The 21,661-nt window shown below is 39.2% G+C and overlaps 1 protein-coding gene across 8 annotated transcripts in view; it reads right to left on the bottom strand.

Annotated features, from left to right (window-relative positions):
• The window catches only part of KAT2B (lysine acetyltransferase 2B), a 99,614-nt gene that overhangs the window by 55,464 nt on the left and 22,489 nt on the right, over nt 1–21,661 (bottom strand). For all 8 annotated transcript variants that reach the window (XM_025448829.3, XM_049100005.1, XM_035705217.2 and 5 more), the window contains one exon: nt 12,731–12,857. In XM_025448829.3, coding sequence (XP_025304614.2) covers nt 12,731–12,857 — 127 coding nt within the window. The remainder of the gene's footprint in view (nt 1–12,730; nt 12,858–21,661) is intronic.

The following is a 21,661-nucleotide window of genomic DNA, read 5'->3' on the forward strand; positions in this document are numbered from 1 at the left end:
CACCTACCTGCCACTCAGCAGCAGCCTTCAACCCAATACTAAGACATTAGCCTAAAAATAAATACCCTAGATCTCTCATCCCTCAGGTTGAAAAACTGACTCCCAAAATTTCCCCCACAAAATTAAGTAGCAGTTGCCTAAGGTGGGAAGCCGGCTCAGTAATTCACCCTTTATTGGCCACTTTTTCCTCCTCATTTAGCTTTCCTACTCCCCTCGCTTCATGCCAAATAAACTACTTGCACTCAAATCCTTGTCTTGGACTCTGCTTCTGAGGGAGCTCAAACTAAAATATCCGATAAGAAGCATTTTCAGAGAGTCAAGAGGATTAAATACCAAGAGATTGGGACTTGTAAGTGTACATGAGGAAGCCAGATTAAAGAACTCATAATTAGAGGGGCAGCAGCCACTCACTTTTCATTCCTTTCTTATGCAGAGAAAAAGAAAAACAGAGTGATGGGCCCAACGTCACAGGCCACTAGTGATGAGTGTGATGTGCACATATCTAGACCTGTGTGTGTGTGTGTGCATGTGTGTGCATGCACGGGAACCCCATAAAGCATTTTTAGGGGTAAGAGAAGAGGAAGGAAATTTGGTGATCTGTCTACCTTAGAAATTGTGGAATAAATCTAGTACATACATCTAAACTTGAAAACATCAACATTACCAAAAAGAGAGTAACTGACTAAACTCAGAACATAAGTAACATATCATGGAAAAATTACACATATATACATGTGTGTAAATAAAAAATTAACATGCAAATCTATTACTTTCTATTGGTTATACAATATATGACTTCATCATTTTCTAAAAGATGTCCAAAATTAGACTTCCTTTTAGGCAGACTGTTTGCCAGGTCATCTTTTTTTTTTTTTTTTTTTTTACTTAAAAAATTTTCCTTGAGGTCAGTCTGAAGCCTTTGGGACATAGGCCTCATTCTGGAGACAACTAGGTCAAAATTTTTTATGTCAGTTATTTACAGAAATAATTTTATTGAAGACTATTTTTACCTTGTAATGTTTAATTGCTTTTCAGTGATAAGCTATGAAAGCAGTCAGTTTACATCAATTCCTTCAGATTCTCTACAATATAAAACAGTGTAACTAAGGTGCTAACATTAAGTGGGTTTACCTCATGGAAGTACAAGCTATGATTTATTTTTTAAACCAATGGTTCATTTTCTTTAAGTTACAAAACGCTTAACCCAAATGAATTCTTAATCAGAATTAGAGCTGTTCTGATTGAAACAGAAGTGGAAGTGCCTATTTTTCAGAAGGCAAGGTTGGGGGGCATCTCCTCCCTGTGTGAGGGGGCTCTACAGTTTGAAAACCACTGTTTGGGAACATCTCCCAGCATATTCTGAAGAACAGACCAGATAAAAACATCAATATGCTTAAGAAGTGAGACCTGAGGAAGTTCATTTCCTTCTGATCCTGTGCATAATGAAATCTGTGACCTCTCCTCAAAGCTGTGTGTGTGTAAGCTAAAGCACACAGGACTCAGGAGGGAGGATGAATGGAACAGCACGTTTCTCAGAAGGAGGGAGGGAAATTCAGCTGTGCTGGACAAATGGGGCTAACTTTGCAGCACAACAGCATCAGTATCTCTTCTTCTGACACTAAAGGAAAAGTGGGTCTGGAGTGAAAGGGGGTATACTGAGGCAGAAGGATAATACTATATGAAAAAGGTTAAGCTTCCTAGAATAAATGATGGGGTGGGTGAAGACAGATGACAGTAGAAGGGTGGACCATCAGCTTGAGAAGGGAAAGTAGAAGGTCTATACAAGTTGCTAGGAAAGAGAAGCTTCCCTGGATGAGAAAGCTAGACAAGCATGTTATATCTACACTGTACAAATACTTAGTTGTTTGGACCTGTCATGTTCTCAGATTCTCCAACTATGGGCCCCTTCTGACCAAGAGTCCTTTTCTAGTCTCTCCATCTAGCTGTCAGCTCTCTCTCTCATCAGATCCACCCTACCAACTAACTGTACCTTAGTGCCTCCCCATCCCAACAACATCAGTGTATACCATCAAGACAACCTTGACCCTAGGGTCAAAATCCTCAGGCCCTCCTCAAGATGGCAATTCCTCCCAGCCAGCCCCATGTGTGACAAGAAGCCTGTCATTCATTCCTTCATTGTCCTTTACCTCCTTCATCTTCCCAGTCACCAGATTCAGGTGAGCTTCCTCACTGTCTCTCAGAATCACCACTTCTCCATGTGGTGACTGAGCTCTCAAGCCCAGAGTACCAAAAGAGCCCCAGACCGTTTTCTCTGAGTACAGGGTACTCTTCCTAAAACATCACTTTCTTCAAACAACCCCATCTCCACCAAATCCAAAGACTGACTCTTTGGAGCTATTGGCCAAAACTGGAAAGGACTTACTCAGGAACCCACAGTGCAAACATCCTAACCCATGCAAACATCCAGGTGTACTTCATTCTAACTACAAAGCCAAACTATTTATTGTACTGATAATTCATTTTTAATTAAAAAGGGTCACTCATAATGGAAAGAAACCCTCCTTTTAGTCTTTTCTAAAGAAGTCTTTTTTGATGCCAATAGATTACCTTCAATTATCTAAAACTTGTTAGACATCTAACATATACCTATAGAGATATGCCCCTATCGTGTAATTTGAAAGCACATTACTAAAAACTAAAAAATAAAATTAAAAACCTGGGACACCTGGGTGGTTCAGCAGTTAAGCACCGCCTTCAGCCCAGGGTATAATCCCGGAGTCCCCGGATGGAGTCCCACATCGGGCTCCTTGCATGAAGCCTGCTTCTCTGTCTGCCTGTATCTCTGCCCCTCTCTGTGTCTCTCACGAATAAATAAACAAAATCTTTTTTAAAAATTTAATTAAATTAAAAATCTGTAAACTACAATGCACAAATCTGCAGCAGTTAATCTGCCATAGAACTCATAACACTGAATCATTGCCCTTTAAAGCTTTCGTAGGGGTGCCTGGCTGGCTTGGTTGGTAGAGCGTGCAACTCTTGATCTCAGGGTTATGAGTTTGAGCCCCAGGTTGGGTGTGGAGATTATTTAAAAATAAAATCATTTAAATAAATAAAGCTTTTGTATATGCTCCCTAGTTTACCTTCGCCCATCAATGTACACTCTATCAACTGTGTGAAAGAATGTGCCCACTCTTGCCTATAGTGAGGAATCTTTCTCAGTAATTAAGTAAATCTTGAAAATTAATGAGTCCCCAGCAATTTTGATTTGCATGTCCTTGGCCATGCAAGGTCACTCACTGGCCATCTGTATTGGTTCTTTTGTGCAACTACTTATTCAGATCCTTTGCTCCTGTTTTGGGATGGTAGTCTTTTTCTTACTGCCTTGAAAGAGCTTTGTGTCTCTCATCTTCTTTGTAAATGCTTCTGGATTTTGTTGGGTTTTGGGTGGGTTCTAAAGGAATTTAAATTTTTCATAAAGTCAAATCTAGGTCTGGCATTTCTTTAAGGTCTGGCTTGCAAAGGTCTTCCCTTCATACACAAGAGATGACAAAAATGTATTTTCTCCTAGGCTCTTTAACAGGTTTGTTTTTAAAATTTAAAACATTCCTCCACCAAAATGTCAATGTCATAAAAGACCCGCCGCTCCCCCCCAAAAAAAACCCAGAAAAAAAAGCTGAGGAGCTGTTCCAGATCAATAGAAATATTGATATTGCTGTGATATTGTAACTTATAATAACTTATAATAAGAAATATATATTTGCTCTTTGTTGCTGATATAGTGCTTCTTTTTTTTTTCCCCCTGGCACTGGGCTTCTCTAAAACCCTTGGAATGTCATAAGTAATGAGTGCAATAATGTGAAGGAAGTGTCTTTTGTTTTTCATAACAAGTCCCTTGCAACCACATCACAGCTTATGTTAATGACCTTTAAAAGTCCCTAAAGGATGGGGACTGTTTGCCTAAGGGTTGGAACTTTCAGCCCCTTTTCTTCTACCTGTGGTGGGAGGAGGAAGTCATCTGGAAGCTGAATTAATCACTAATAGCCAAAGATGTAATCAATCATGCCTACATAATGTGGTCACCGTTAAACCCTAACTGAAAGGGTCTGAAGAGAGGTGCCTGGGTGGCTCAGTGGTTGGGTGTCTGTGTCTGCCTTTCTGCTCAGGTGGTGATCCCAGGGTCCTGGGATAGAGTCCCACATCAGGCACCTTGCAGGGAGCCTGCTTCTCCCTCTGCCTATGTCTCTGTCTCTCAGTCTGTGTCTCTCATGAATAAATAAATAAAATCTTAAAAAAAAAAAAAAATGAAGGGGTTTTGAGAGCTTCCAGCTTGGCATGCACAGGAAGGTGCTCGGAGAGTGGCATACTTAGAACTCCGTGCTCCTTTCCCCCTGCCTTGCTCTGAGTGACTGGCTATTCCTGACCCCGTATCCTTTTATGATAAACCAGTAATCAAATAAAAAACTGTTTTCCTAAGTTCTGTGAGCTGCTCCAGAAAATTATCCAACCCCAGGAAGAGGTCATGAGAATCTCCCATCTCTAGCCAGCGGGTCAGAAGCACAGGTAAAACACGGGCTTGCGATTGGCACCTGAAGTAAGGGGAAGGAAGGGGACTGAGCCCTCACCCTGTGGGGTCTGCACTAACTACAGGCAGTTAGTGTGAGAACTGAGTTAAAATTTGCAAGACACCCTGTAGCTGTCCACTAGAGAGCTGGAAAACTGCTTGTGTGTAAAACCCCACATATTTGGTGCCAGACATATCCTGGAAGTGTTGAGTATTAGTAGAGTAGACAAAGTGTTCTCCTTTCACATGACAACTAACTACACATGTGATTCTAGACTGGCTGCTTAATGTGAAGGAAAATATGCTATAAAGGATATTTCTGGGTCAAATGATAAAAGGAGAATACAAACAGTACATTAAAATATTACATTAACACAGAAACTTACTTAAGTTGGTAAATGAACTAAAGTTATATAAAAGAATACCCTAATTTTAGGAAATATACATTGTATTCGGGGGGGAAAGGCCAACATGTCTATGCAACGTATGTTTATATGGTCCAGAAAAAAATATATATATACAACTACACACAGACTTATACACACACACAGAGAGAGAGTCTGTACATTTGTAGATATATGAGAGCAAAAAACAAAGCAAATAGGGCATAATCCTATTAACAGGTAAATCTGAGCAAAATGGGACTTTGCTTTGGGATGTCCTTTGTTACTATTCCTATTCCTATGACTTTTCTATAAATTTGATACTATTTCCCAATAAAAGGTTTTTTAAAAAAAAAATTTTCATCCACCCGGAATTTAATAATCATATATAAAGGACCCTTTCATTTCAAATAGTCTTCCAAGAGTATGGTACAAAGCATCAATATAATTACTCAAAACTGGCCAAGCCTTTACTTGTGGGAAAAGCTCACTCTCCTCAGCCATGGTCTTCCCCCAGTATCCACCCTGCACAGAGAGCAGAGGGAAACAGAGGGAAGGTGTGAGCCAGAAGACTGGGGGAGGTTTTACTCTCTTTATATCTCTCCAGGAGGATGTACCTTGGCGCCTCCCAGTGCTGTGCCAGACTCGCAAAATACCCAGGGTGCCACAGAGAGACCTGCCAAACGCACGCTGCCAAGGATCACGGTGCAGCTGTTGCCTTGCTGGGAACAGGAAGCACACTGTCACCATAGGCTGTGACCCTCTCTGAGCTCTGGCTCCCTGTATTACTGGCCTGCACTTCTCTTGAGGACAGCCTGCCAGTCCTCACATGCCCTGCAGTGTGAACAGGCAGCAGCTGGGCGGGCAGCTAACATGTCTCTGCTCCTTTGGACTGGAAAGAAAGCAAACAGCAGAGCATCCGTAGCATTTGTAAGCTGTTCAAATACATTTTTTGCTCATGGGAATTTGAGGTCAAAGCTAGAAGAGGTAAAACAAATTCCTTCAATGAAACCTTTTTAATATACTAATGTGCAAAAGTTTATCATTTAAAAATGGTTTCCTCTTTTATAGTCTCAGCTCTGGATGGAGAAAAAAGGGAAGTTTAAGATTAAGAGCCCTTTACATGAGTTCAGTCCAATAGAAATATAATATAAGCCACCTATGTACATATAAGTACTCTACTAGCCCCCTTTAGAAAGGTAAAACAGGTGAAATTAATTTTATTCATATTTTATTTAACCTGACATACACCAGATTTTTCATTTCAATATGTACTCAATGTAAAAAATTATCAATATTTTACATTCTTTTGTCATACTAAGTCTTCAAAACCAGTGTGCATTTTACAATTGCAGTGCATTTCAGTTCAAGCTAGCCATGTTTCAAGAGCTCAGCAGCCACATGTGATAAGTGACTAATGTTCTGGATAGTTCAGGTACAGATTATAAACTATGTAAGCTCCCCTGCAAATAAATGCAACCAGTCATCTTTTTAGTTATTCCTGAATTCAGTGAGTGTTTATCAATGAAGGAATAAAGCCCAGTTATGCTCCAGGAACTAAATCTATTAGGAATTAGAGAAAAAGTCAGTCCTTAACCTTAGCCTACTACAGAAAACCTACAATAAATTACTATAAATTATATATTAGATAATTACATATTATAAAACCATTTATTATATATAGTGTATATATATAATTATAAATGATTATAGTTATGCAAGGAACATTGCAGTAAAGCCTCAAGAAAGCCTTTATTCTCTCTACCAAGCTCTAAAAAGTCAAACCTGGGAGGTGAGCAGGGTTCCCCTGGAGGAGAATGAAGAAAAAGCACTGTGGGTGCTGCGAGCCTCTGCATCTACTGCAAGGGTGGGAGAAAGTGTCAAGAACATTCGAAGAACATGGAGCGGCGTGGTGGCCAGAATGCAGCATAGACGGTTGGGGGAAGGACCAGATGGCAGAGGCCAGAACAATCCTTCACGCTCTACAAAACCAGGATTTCGTTCTGAGAGTAGTGGGAGGCTCAGAGGGGTTAAACAGGAGAACGTTTAGATCAGATTAGATCACTACTCTCTTGGGAAGCCAGGTGCACAGGGATGGAGCTGGGGACTCCAGGTGCTACTGCAGCTAGAACTGAAGAATACAGAGAAGAAACCTCAATTCAGGCAGAGCTGGGAAGAGGCACATGGAGAGAAAATCAAATTCATGACCCAAGGAAGGTAGGGAAATGTAACTTATAACAAGTGACCAGGAAATATATTACCAAACTATACCCTTAACTCCTGCTGTACCAGACTCACAGCTCCTAACAACTCTGAAACCTATGTGTAAAAGATGGCGTTAGTAAAAACACGGACAGCTGGGTGGCTCAGTTGGTAGAGCATGCAACTCTTGATCTTGGGGTTGTAGGTTCAAGCCCTGTGTTGGGTGTAGAGATTACTTAAAAATAAAATCTTAGGGGCAGCCCCGGTGGCAGTGGTTTAGCGCAGCCTGCAGCCCAGGGCATGATCCTGGAGAACCTGGATCGAGTCCCACGTCAGGCTCTCTGTATGATGCCTGCTTCTCTCTCTGCCTGTGTCTCTGCCTCTCTCTCTCTCTGTCTCTATGAATAAATAAATAAAATCTTAAAAAAAAAAAAATCTTAAAAAAAAAAAAAAAAAACAGAAACAGAAGACACTCAGCCAAAAAAAAATATGCTGACTTGATTCACAAAACTGTATCAGGGTGCTGGGCACCCTATTTATATCATTTAGAATCTGCACAACACATATGTAAATTGGAACTGGGGTGATTAAGTGGTGGAGGTCTATGCAAATGTGGTAAGGCTAAAGAAAATGATTTGGGTCAAATGATTTACCTATGATTTCAATGTTTGAAATAGTCCATGAGAAAAACTTCATACTTCCTTCTATTCAAGAAAGTAAGCTCTAGCATAACTGGTCAATGTTAGTCTTTACTTTCTTTAGAAAGTTTCTACTGTAAATAAGCAGGTAAGCAGAGGTAACCATAGTAGAAAACAAAAAGCTGTCAATTTCTACCACTGTGATGCTTAAAGATGAGTGTGTCTGTGTGATGTATGGATGTGTGTATGTTTATCAGAAAAAAGCGAAGGCACTGAAAAATAACCAAAAACCTCCCACACACAACTGCAAAAAACTATCACTAGTCAAATGTAATAATCAGTACGTCCTGGCACAGTTCAGAACAATGGAATCCAAAATGACAACAAAAGTTTCAATTGTGTTTGATCACAATGCTTTATTTCCTCCTTCCTGATCATAGAAGCAGATTGCTATTTAAATAAGTAGTCCCAAGATAAGGAATTTTTATTAATACTAAAATAAGGAGAAATGTTTGGGCTACTGAAGTGTTTTGTTAGTACCCCCTTTTAAATTTTTGTAAAATGAACTTGATTGTAACAATCCCAAATAACAATTTCAGAAAATGGACTAGAAAGTTCTCAGACAGCACTATCCAAAGGAAATATAATTTGAGCCATATGTATAAGTTTATAACTAGCAACACTGAAAATGAAACAGGTGAAATTAATTTTAATTATATATTTTATCAACCCAATATTCCTAAAATGTCATTTCAACATATCAATATTCATGAGATAGCTCACTTTTTCTTTATACTAAGCTTTCAGAATCTGGCATGTATTTTATACTTAAAGCTCATCTTAATTTGGAGTAGCTATATTTCAAGTGTTCATTAGCTCATGTAGCAAGTGGCTATAACATGGATGAAGATACTGAACTGCAAAGCATTTACGGGACTGGTAAACTGCTGACCCAGGCCTAGAATTCTTGTTCCCTAATTCCCAATTGAATGTTTTATACCCAGGAAACACAGAAGAGCATCCAATGATGGCAGGCCAAGGATACCTGGAAAGAAGTAAGTGTCAGGAGACCACATGAAACCAGAGCTCACTGTCAAGAGAAAATGTATGGCTGCACCAAAGAAAGGGTACCCAACAGCAAAGCAACAGAACAGATATCATCTCAATTGGGAAGCCTGGAGGTTATTTATTTATAAGTACAGGAATGTTACAAATTGACACATGCGCATGATCTCTAGGAACTAAATCCACCATACTCAGCATAGTGACTGTAGAATCAGGACAGTGTACACAAATTCAAATGCATTTGAGAATTCAGGCCTGTGTGATGACTAACAAATTCCATATGCCCTAATATCTCTACTTCATTGGTAATATTTAAAGAAGTAATATGCACAAATAGGAAATATGTGTGGAACTTGATTTAAATACTCTGGACAAGAAAAAATGAGGGGAAGGAAATTGACAAATCTTAATTTAAAGATTTGTTTGTTTGTGAGAGTGCGTGCAAGTGAACAAGCAGGGATGTTGGGCTAGGGGTAGAGGAAGAAAGAAAATCCTGAAGCAGACTCCCTGCTGAGCACACAGCCTGACACAGTGCCTAACTTAGGGCTCTGTCCCAAGACCCTGAGATCTTGATCTGATTCAAAATCAAGAGTCGGATGCTTAACCACCTGAGTCACCCAGGCACTCCAAAAATTGGCAAATTTTAATAATTATTCAAGCTGGGTGGTAAGTACAATGCACCTATTAAGCTATTCTTTCTACCTTTATATATGCATGAGCTTTTCCATAACAAAAGTTTTTTTTTAAGTGGAGGGATGTAGAGGAGAGGAAGCATAACCTCTGAAAAAGGTTTTCTAGAGCCCTGATGATAAAACCAAGAAATAAACTATGGCATTCCGACAATAATTCCAAGAGCACTTGAAAGTGTACAGACATTTCAATTTTAAGAAAGCAGACTGAAGAGAGATAGAGGGGAAAGAGGGGGGAGAAAGGAAGGAAGTGGGGGGAAATATTTTTAAAACGCCTACAAACCTCCATACCCTGAGAAAAGCATTGTGAATAACTCAACATAATCCTTCCAGATCCATTCCTGTTAGTACCTATTAAAATGTAATATTTTCTCAACTGATAAATGAGATTATACTTATGATGCTGTTCTTAAGCCCGCATGCCTGCATGGGAAAGACCGCCTTCCATGCAGGTCTCTAAGGGTGCAACTGAGGGCTCAGCACATCACATATGCTACACCAATCAGACTCCATCCTCTAGGGATGTAAATCCTTCTAAGTCAATACTCACAGGGACAGGGGCAGGTGGAGCTGAATCATCCAGTGTTGAGTGTCCTGGACAGAAGGCTTACAAATTTTTGCAGCTAAGGTTCCATGGACTACACTGAAAACTGGGTTTCCCTTTGTTTTCAGCTTCTGGGTACTACCAGTATCCTTTTAAAACAGTTTTCTTATTTGAGCAGAATTCATATCTGTTGGTTGAAGTGAAAGAACTCTAGTAGCCTGGTAATACTACTACTAACAACAAGAGCTAGTAGTAATGATGAAGGAGCAGGGCTAGCTGAGGACAAAGCATAGCTGATAACCCACAAACAACCCCTACCCAGAGTGGGATGCCTGTGACATTCTTCAGGAAGCTTCCAGTTGTCTTAATGTTAATGCCTTGTTATAGGGAAAAGCAAGGCCTCCAGTACCTTGTATGTCCTCCTTAGCATATGAAAATCTCCCTTTTGCTTACCTCCCCCAACTCCTGGGTATATATAATCAGCCACTACTCACAGGCCCAGAGCAACAGCTCTTCCTGCCCGTGGGTGCTTGTCCCTGTACTTTACTAAAACCACCATTTTGCACCAAAGATGTCTCAAGAATCCTTTCTTTGTCATCAGCTCTGGACCTCACTTGTATTCCAAAACTTCATCAGTAATGCATAATAATTTGCCAGGTACTGTGTTTTATCTCATTGAATCCTCACAACAATTCTATGAGATAAATACTACTATTAACTTCGATTCAGAGCTAAGAAAGTGGAGCTCCAGATGAAATAGCATGTCCCAACTCACAGTGACTGGTTGCAGAGCCAAGATTTGAATTTGGCCTGGTGGATCCTTAATTTAGTCCTAAATTACAAAACCTCCAATTAAATTGCTTTATGACTTGCTTTTTTTCATTAATAATGTTAAGAATGTCTTTCCATATTGGAAAATATATCATCTTAATAGCCATATTGAATTTTTAATATAGATTTTCATAATTCAAGCAATTATCTCCTAACAGTGGGATATTTAGGTTGTTTCCAGTTTTTTTAATATCATTGATATGGCTATAATAACTTTATAGTTTAATTTAAGGGCACATCTTAATTTATAGGTAGGTTAAATTTCTGGCATGGATTTGCCAGGTCAAAGGATATGTACTTTTTTTTCCCATTCTTGATTATGTATCATCCAATAAGGGTATTTGTTTTCAAAGCTTGTTAAGAAATATAAAAGGGAACAAAGTTGGCTTTTCTTTCCAAAAGGCCATTTCTGCCTTTGGGCATTCATGTGTGTTTACATGCTCAGAATGGAGACAATCTGTTCAACTAAGAAAGAAGACTTCTGTTTTTAAATGTTAATTGATGTAAGATAATTGGATTTCCCAATCAATACCAAATACAGTTCAAGCCCAGTGGTTAAGAAGTTTCTGAGCCAGTTTTTTATTGCATCATATTTCCTGAGGCAAATTCTAAAGGGCAGTCACTCAAGGATCAATGGTGAAAAAGGTAAGTTATAAGCAAAGGTATTCTGTGACTGCTGGAATCCTTCCTTTGCACGGCTGTTTCAAACATCAAACTTACACTATTTTAGACACCAGTTATACAACGATGTAATTATTAGTGTGTTTATTTCTTTTGAGAGATCACGGTTCTCGATTTCCTTTCTCAGAAAGTCTAGTGCAGTAACTTCCAGGGAAGATCACATTATCTACTTTTTTGCTCTATAAGTATTGAAATACTCTCCAGCTGAGTACAAAATAAAATTAATTCAGACTTGGCCTGACACCATGCTACCTTGAAGCCTGATGCTGTATCATTTGATATCACCAGGAAGATTGAGAGATGATGTCAAAAGAAGGCACCGACTTAGAAAGGGTGAGGGGGAAAAGCCACTTCATTGAGAATGTTCTACATGGAGCAATACTAGACAGTAAACAGGACAGAGATGTTCTATAGGAGACTAGATAACTAAAGGTGGAAAAGTAAGTATAATATGCCAAGATGATCCTGTATGAACTAGAATTTTAATATCTAGGGAAAGCTACCCGTTAACTTTTATCTACTCTAACCAAAGACAATTTTAAAAATTTTATCTTAAAACTTGTATCAGGACAAGAACATATTAGCACAGTCCCATTGAGTAACTCTGGCAGTCTATCTTGCCAAACTGACAATGATTATCTTGCAGGGATAGAGATAAGAAGGTTGAAAGGGAAAACACAAGTAAACATTCACCAAGCACAACCCCAATGAAGAAAGAGCTACCAGAAGCAGGAAACTAAAGAATATAAAGATAAAATGTAGCACTTCCAGAAAGTTCAGGGAATCAGAAAATAAAATAATAATAATAGTAGTAACAATTAGACAAAGAACCAGTTGGTTGAGCTTTCTACCCTGGAGATGAAAGACCCTCAGGCCCCCATCAGAATGAATCAGGACGTGTTACACTTCATTCTAGCTCAGTTGACCTGTTTCATCTTATCTGGCAATCCCCCAGTCGAAGCCAGCTCTTAGGGAAAAGGGGAAGAGATGGATAAGGAGTCAGTGCAAACAGTGCAGGGCTTGTCTCCCATAAGTAAATTCATGAGACTAAATAGACTCTTTTGTTACTGCCTCGCTTAGAGGTAAATAGCATGCAAGTTTGGCTAACACACAGAATTCAGCAAGTTAGAACTTTCAGGCAACATTAAAGTTCCCTTGAAGATTTAGGAACTCACCTAGGGCATGGCTACAACTCCGGCAGGATTCTGTTAGACTGACGATTATTTGCTGCAGATCAGCTCTGGGGGGAGTGGGAGAAGGGTTGGGATTTTTCCAGCCATTACATTTACAAGACTCCTCGGCCTGAAAAGGGAATAGAGAGAAAATTAGGTAACAGCCAGCAATGGGCTCAATGCTTTACCCAAGATCAATACACACTAGTTATAAGACAGCTCCCCTCCCCATTCCTGACTAATTTCCTACATACGCACAAGAAACAAAAACAGAGAAAAAGGCAAAGAGGCTGTTTGATCTAGACATTTCAGTTTTTAATGTCTTTTTGTTGGTTTCCTTTCTGCTGGCTGGAATCCGAGAACTGCAGCTTACACAGCCACCCCGTGCCCTTTACTACCATTGCCCCCAAGCAAATGTCCTTGGAGTGGTGAGTTCCAAGAGAGTCCATCCATAAAGCTTGCCAAGGTGACAAGCCAGACTGTCCTGATGTCCCTGGAACACAGCTGGGGCCTCGGCCATTACTGAGCCTTTAGCACTTGAAGGCCCCAGCTGCAACTCTGCCCCATGGACCAGAAGGGAAACTCGCCAAACTGGGGAAGTTAGCAATCTCAGGGACACGAGGAGGGACACACCCAGCTAAAGCCACATTTGCTGGCTCCTCCGGGTCCTTAGTAGGCTCCCAGTTTTAGAAATGGAGAGGGCCTCACAGTGCAGTCTGGGGTTTCCATCTAGGATACTTCTCAGGTTCCTTGTACTAGAACACCAGTATGTATTATTTTAGCAACGCTTACCAGAAATCTTCCCTACTCTTCACATTTCCCTACCTTTTCTGAGAACACTGAATATGGTTTATGTTTTAGCCTTTTTGTGGTGACTTGGGTTATAAAGTGGAGGGCAGAAAGATATCAACTATTTTTTTTTTATATCAACTATTTTCAATCATAAAAATAACATGTAACATAGCTGACTGTGGGTAAGAGCTTTCTGTGTACACTGTCCAATATAGTAACCACGAGCTGCAATTGGCTGTTAAGCACATGATATATAGCCAGTCCAAACTGAAATATGCTGCAGATATAAAATATCAGATGTAGAAGGGTAATGTAAAAACAAATTGGTTACATGTTGAAACATTAATTTCACATTGGTTACATGCTAAAACATTAATATTTTAGATGCATAGAGTTAAATAAAAGATATTAAAATTCATTTGACCTGTTCATTTTTACTTTTTTAATGGGGCTACTGAACATTTAAAATTACATATGCAGTTCACATGCTACTTCTCCTGAATAGCACTGGTCTAACAAAACAAATGGCACAGATTTTTGTGCTTTGGTTTTGAGTTAGATCTTTGATCACAGGTGTTCTCTTCCTGCTTCTTACCCTTCCCAGTCTCCAAACCCCATTGCAGATGGCTGAAGTTAGTAAAAGTCTTATGTATAGAAAATGACAGGATAGCTGCTACTTTAACCTCATGCAGAAAATTCTCCAAGACAGGGACAGTTTCTGAAAAGTGTATACATCTAGAAGAGTGAGAAAAGAAAGAATAAATAATTGGCAAAGGCAAGATGGCAGGTGAAAGAAGGAAAATATGTTTCTGAAGATAAGTCCCTATGCTTTTGAAGATAAGTCCTTTTCAGTAGGCCCTGCAAATGCTGGCAAGCCCAACCTGACTGCTTCTCACATTTTATCATAGTGAGGATGGAGAAGGCAAGAACAAAAACAGCAATTTAGTAGCACAAGCCCCAATGAGTAGTTCAAGTGACCCTCTTCGGTTTGGCCAGGCATCAGGCAGGACCTGACTGCTAACACCACTGCTCAGTTAACTAAGCTGAGCGGGACCTTGAAATTCCCTACTTCAAAGGATGAGCCATTCACTTCTTTAGAAATCAGAAAGCTCTCAAGGGCCATGTTTTTGAGAAGGACTCTCATGAGAACTTGCATCCAAGAAAGCATCCCTATAACCTTTGTAGGGATGGAAGAAACCACCCCTACTATGGACCACTCTTCTCCTAACAGTGGCCTATCTTCTTCAAGGGACTCCCACAGCCTCTGGATTTTCTGAGTAGTTGGTCTGATTCAGCTACCCCCTTCCACAAAAGCCTTTGGTAAAAGAAAGAAAAATGATGACAACAGTCCCAACAAATCAATTAAATACAGTCGGACAAACCTAGAAGGAGAACCAGCAATGGCCCAAAACCTTTGAGTCTGTAGAACTAATTTCCAAGCCAAAGAACTACAATGAATATTGAATCATTTCATTTAACAGTATGTATTGAGGGCCTACTCTGTGCCAGGTACTTTTGCTAGGTATAGAAAGGAACAAATAAAGACCCTGCCCTTGGGGTGGTGATGGATTGGGGAAAATAGGCAACACAAATTTAACAAATTACATAGCATATTAGAAAGTGACAGTGCCAGGGAAAGAAAGATGAAGAGATGTGTAAAGTGGGGGCTGAGGGGAAAGTAGAATCTGGGGAAATCTGAGGGGAAAGAGGGTAGAATCTGCAATTTTAAGTAGGCCTTTATGAGAAAGTGGCAATATAGCAAAGACTTGAAGGAGCAAAGGGAGTTGACCATCAGATATATGGTGGAAGAACATCCCAGACAAGCAGAACAGCCAATGCAAAGTCAAGAGTGGTGGGCTTGCTCAATGGAGGGCAAAGGCCAGCATGGCAAGAGCAAAATGAGCAAAAGAAAGAGCTGAATTGGAAGTAGGAGGAATTCTACAAGGCCTCACAGGCAATTAGAAGGACTTTAACTTGGTTACTTGAACTGTCATCTCTCCTTACCCAACAGGACCCTCTAGTCTTGAAACAGGGATAGGAAGAGAATACCAGGACACAAGGCCAGATGTTTCCAAACTCATTTCTTTCTTTGATTTTTCTCCTTTCCTCATTTGTATAAAGACTGCTCATTTTCTCTTTTCCTTCAGCATTACTCGCAGAGGCATCCATTTTTCTGTCACTAACTTATAGTAGCAAATCATCCTACTCCCTTTTTTTTTTAAAGATTTATTTATTTATGTATTTATGTATTTATTTATTTATTTATTTATTTATGATAGACATAGAGAGAGAGAGAGAGAGAGAGAGGCAGAGACACAGGAGGAGGGAGAAGCAGGCTCCATGCCGGGAGCCCAACGTGGGACTCGATCCCGGGACTCCAGGATCACGCCCTGGGCCAAAGGCAGGCACTAAACCGCTGAGCCACCCAGGGATCCCCCATTCCTTTCATTTTTAATTTCTAATCCAGGACCAACTACGCATTCCGATACACAGGGAAGCACAATAATTAATCATACATTCCAGAATTTATAAATCCCTTTGATATCTAGATGGAAAGCAACTCTGATATCTTAGTCAAGGCCCACCAAGAGAACACAGGATTCCCTGGAATTACCATAAATATGCCAAGTTGTCTAGTTAAGAGTATCATCACTTACTAAGGCCCAAGATTAACTTTAGGGCTAGAGATCCAGTGGGTAATAACTTCAGTTCAAAACCCCAGGAATTATGTAATCTGGGATTATGTCCTCATTCACCTAGGTAACCACATTAACTTCTTACAAAAGTGATAGATTTTGCATCTGGGCACATTAGCAATCATAGCCTAGGTCTGTATGGGCCAGAATAAAACTACTCACAGCCAGCATTTATAACTCCAGATTCTCAGACAGTGACCCAGTGAGACATGAAGTTCCTCATTACAAGGAAGCTTGAGAAGCCAACTTGCCCTGAATCAATCAAGAAGCATTGTTGGCCTATGTACTCCACCTCTGCAAGAGCCATCAACTTTGAAAACAAAACACTTTGTGGTTCAAAGGTACGAGTCTATGGGTAAGAAATCTCTCCATATTGTGCTTGGGGTTGAAATCCATGGGATCGTACCATAGCTTTTCACTTAGGACACTGTTAGGAATGAATTATCTCAGAAGACAATGCTAACGGGGAATGTTTTCTCTGCATTTGGAGGCTGGGCGAGAAGAATGCAGAGGCAAAGTGAACTCTTCCCACTCTCTAATGCACTATTTATTTCTTCTTCAAACACTGAGAGCCTACTACATGTCAATCATAGGACCAGTTACCTCAGACACAACAAATTTCTGCAGAAATAAAAATCTAGGGGCGGCTGGGTGGCTCAGTCAGGTAAGTATCCGACTCTTGCTTTTGGCTCAGGTCATGATCATAGGGTCTAGGGATCAAGCCCCACATAAGGCTCTATGCTGAGCATGGAACCTGCTTAGGATTCTCTCCCTCTGCCCTGTGCATGAGTTCTTTCTCTCAAAAGAAGACGAAGAAGGAGAAGGAGAAGGAGGAGGAGGAGGAGGAGGAGGAGGAGGAGGAAGAAGAAGAAGGAGGAGGAGGAGGAGGAGGAGGAGGAAAGGAAGGAGGAAGAAGAGGAGGAAGAGGAGGAAGAAGAAGAAGAAAAATAATCTATACAGTGGTTCTCAACCTTTGAGGCATATTAGAATTACTGGGGAGCTCCATTAAGCCTGATACCCACAATTGACCCCAGACTAATTAAATCAAGATCTCTGTAGATAGATCCCAGGCATCAATATTTTAAGCTGATTGAAGCACATTGATTCCCATGTGTAGACAAAGTTGAGCATCTCTGATCTAAAAGGAAGAGTTACTAGTAATGGATCCATGAAAAAAATGCTCACTTGGAGCATCTGGCTGACTCAGTAGAGCATGCAACCCTTGATCTTGGGGTTGTGAGTTCAAACCCCACCCTGGATGTGGAGATTACTTAAAAATAACATCTTAAACACAAACACACACACCCTAACTAGAGCATGTCAGGAAGATCTCTACAGACAAGGAGCCCTTCAAATGGGATGAGAGGAGGGGAAGAACAGTTCATTTCAGAACAGAATATGTGTGCTTGGGAGCATACTTCTTATTCCTCACCTCCTGTCAAGTTAAATATGTAGGTGCCTGCGCTCTCCAAAACATGTTTATGTAATTTGAGACCAGTGGTACTGCCCTGAAGCCGGGTGATAGAGGAAAAAAGAGGCAGGTTAACAACTTCTCTGTGTCAGAATTTTCTAAGATTTTTACGAAGGGGATAAAAGAACATGTATAGTTTAAAATTCTAAAATCATCAGTATAAACAAATATAAAATTACTTTTTCTTTTTTAGAGCCTGTCTGCTTGTCCCTTGCTTTTTTTAGTCATGACACTTATCTTAAAAATTCAGCCTAAATTAAAAACCAAAGGCTGAGAACCAGTGGCCTAGGAGAGATAAGATTTTGATACTGAATCAAATAGGTGAATACTTGTGCCTCCTGAAGCTCTGCTCAGCAAATAGATTCCTGGAAATTTTCCCAGATAGTCGCGTGGAAAGAGACAAGATCTTCCTGCAGCAAAATCTATGAACTAGAACGTTCTTGCAGGCTCTACTGCCTTCCTTAGACTGTGGAGGAGCAAAGAGGCCAGGGATAGAGAAAAGGGGCCGGTGGAAAAATATGAAGTTTGAGGCTATCCGCCCTCATACAAGAGATCGGCCGCCAACTCTGGGAAAGAGTTCTTTCTGTGCACTCTTGCAAGGGCTCTTTCGCTTTCTCCACTGCCCCTCAACACCCTGCCCTCAACCAACCCACAGCAGCAACAGGAGAAGGAACACAGGCAAAACTGGGACAGCAAAATGTTTCAGCTTAGTTTGAAGTTGGTAGAAAAGCCTCAGGTGATAGTATACAGCACAGTTGCTGTGGTCAAGAGGAAAGGACTTGTAGTTTCAGAAATACAGTTTCAAATCTCCAACAATCACTAGGTGAACTTAGGTGAATCACTTAACTTCTCCAAGCTTCCTAATCTATAAAGTGGGTTTTAAAATACCTATTTCAAAAAAAATAAAAAAATAAAATAAAATAAAATAATAAAATAAAATAAAATAAAATAAAAAATAAAATACCTATTTCACAAGACTGTTGGGGCCTTAAGCAATTAATGTGGGTAGATACTGAATAAATGGTAGTAATAATGATAATATGCTAGGAGTACTCTGTTAGGTGAATGGTGAGGTCATGATGAATTATGACAATTAATACCTTAAAGAAAGGACTTGAGGATGAAACCAATGGAAGCAGTTTGAGGATACTGGCCCCAATTACTATGAAAGAGGCTATAGCTCTTACCTAACAAAAGACAGGACAGCTTACAATTTACCTAAAAAGTTATGCTCCTTAAAGAATAAATCAGCTCCATTTCCACTATAGGTGAGAGCAGTGGGAAGTTACTCAAAGGCTCACTGGGTGATCTTGGTGGACATTTTTATAACAAAGCAGAGGTGAAGAGAAAGAGATGGCCAGATTACATATACACAATCACCTAGTAAGAATACAATATATCAAAACCTATGGGGTATGGTCAAGGCAACACTTTAAAGAGAACCATACATCCCTAAATGCATTTATGGGGAAAACGAAGATTAAAAATAAACCAACTATTCATTCAATTCAATAATCTAGAAAAAAAAGTAACAAACTCAAGAAAAATTGACAAAAGGAACTATGTTAAAAAAAAAGGGGGGGGGGAATCAATAACAAAATCACATACCTAACCAGTATAATAAATTATTGATTTTTGAAAAGACCATTAAAATAAACTCTTGGGGCACCTGGGTGGCTCAGTGGTTGAGCATCTGCCTTTGACTCAGGGCATGATCCTGGGGGTCCCGGGACTGAGTCCCATGTCGGGTTCCCTGCAGGGAGCCTGCTTCTCCCTTTGCCTATGTCTCTTGCCCCTCTCTCTCCCTCTTTCTCTCTCTCGGTCTCTCATGAATGAATAAATAAAATCTTTAAAAAAATAAAAATAAAATAAAAATTTAAAAATAAACTTGATAATTCTAATGAAGGCGGGGGGGGGAGAACAGTGAGAAAGGAGACAAAACTACAAATATTTATTTATTTATAACTAAAATAAGTACTATAGGGGTGCCTGGATGGCTCAGATGGTTGAGCATCCACCTTCAGCTCAGGTCATGATCTCCAGGTCCTAGGATCCAGCCAGCGTTGGGCTCTCAGCTCAGTATGGAGTCTACTTCTCCCTTTCCCTCCGCCTCTCTCCCTGCTTACACCCTCTGTCTCTGTCTCTCTCTCTCTCTCAAATGAATAAATTTAAAAAGCTATAAAAATAAAGTAAGTACTCTGTAGAACTTTACATCAATAAATATGTAAAACTAGATGAAACAAGTTACTACTAGGAAAATATAAATTATCAAACCTGATTTAACTGGTAGTAAAGTTTTCTGACAACCCTAGAAGAAGATAATGAAAAGGTAAAGATCTAAAAAAGGCCCAGGATCAGATGTTTATATAGTTAAGTTTCAGTTAACTCTCAAGAATGATCCAAAATAAATACCATGTGAACCACATATAAAATTTTTAATTTTTTTAGTAGCCACATTTTAAAAAGTTAAAACAGTAAATTTAATTTAAGTAATAAAATTATTTAATATAACACATCTAAAATATTACCATTTAGACATGTAATAAGAATTTAAAAATTAAAAAAAAGAATAAAACATTACTAATAAAACATTTTACATATTTTTTACACTAAGTCTTCAAAATCCAAGGCATACATGACAGCACATTTCAATTCAGACTAGTCATGTATCAGGTGCTCCATGGTCATCTGTGGCTAGTGGCTACCATTGTGGACAGCAGGGGACCACATTATTCCTTTGAACTGTACATTGTTTCAGAGCATTAGACAAAGATGAAAAATTCTTGTCATTCTATGGATCCAGTATAACCCTGACACAAAAACAAAGATAGCAAAAACACTGAAAAGGTCACTAGCCCAATATCACAACAAAAAAAGAAAACTAAAATAAAATATCTGCAAATTAAATCCAACAGTACAAAATTAAAGTCATGTATTTTAACTGGCACATAATAACTAAGTAAAGTTTATTACAAGAATGCACAGATAATCATTTTAAACAAATTATTTTAACAAATTAAGAAAAAACAATTACAATTGATGTCAAAAAAGCTGATCAATTTCTGATTTTCAAAAATAGCAAATTTGCCATAGAAAAAAATTATCTTAACTTGAAAACAAACATTATACTAAATAGACACACGTTCCTATTAAAGTTACCAAAACAAAGAAGCTCTCATTACGTCTACTGTTCAACACTGTCCCGGAAGTACACAAAAACTATAAAAATTGCTATACAATTCTTAGAGATTATCAAAACCTTTATAAAGAAAGCAATAAATTGGCTGGATAATAAGATCAACATATAAAACTCAGCAAATTTTCTTTATATCAGCAATATATATCAACCCCTGGTAAACGTAACAGGAAAAAAATCATCCTAATAGCAAAAGCCATCAAATACTTAGGAAAAATCTTTGAGGAGATGAATACTAATGGCCAATAAACCTATAAAAATTGGTCAAAGTAACTAGTAATGAAGAAATGAAAAATTAAAGGCCCTGTGCATATATTCTCAGACTAATTAAATTGGCAAAAATAAATAAATAAAAGGTTGATGCTGATATCTAAAGGTGACCAAGATGTGAGGAAACACACACCCTCTCATATATCATGTGTGGGAAGAGACACTGGTACAGCCTTTCAGAAACCAAACTGCAATGTTCATGGCTCTTTGGCCCAACTGCACTACTTGGAAGTTTTCCTACAGAAATACTCACATGTGCTCAATATTTGTATACCATCTATTAGAGCAAAAGAAAAATATACATCGGGTAAAATGTGATCAATAAAATAATTTATTAAACTATAGAGATTTGTACTACAGACTATTTTGCCACTTTTATCCATATGGCTGGGTAGGCTTGGAACCTCTCTAGGTCCTAGTAAAAGGCTGAAAAAGCAAACTATAGAACAATACAAAGCATAATCCAATATCTCTTATTTAAAAAATAAGTGAATAGGCAATTTAAACAT

Source organism: Canis lupus, chromosome 23, assembly GCF_003254725.2.
Source record: "Canis lupus dingo isolate Sandy chromosome 23, ASM325472v2, whole genome shotgun sequence".
Taxonomy (NCBI): domain Eukaryota; kingdom Metazoa; phylum Chordata; class Mammalia; order Carnivora; family Canidae; genus Canis; species Canis lupus.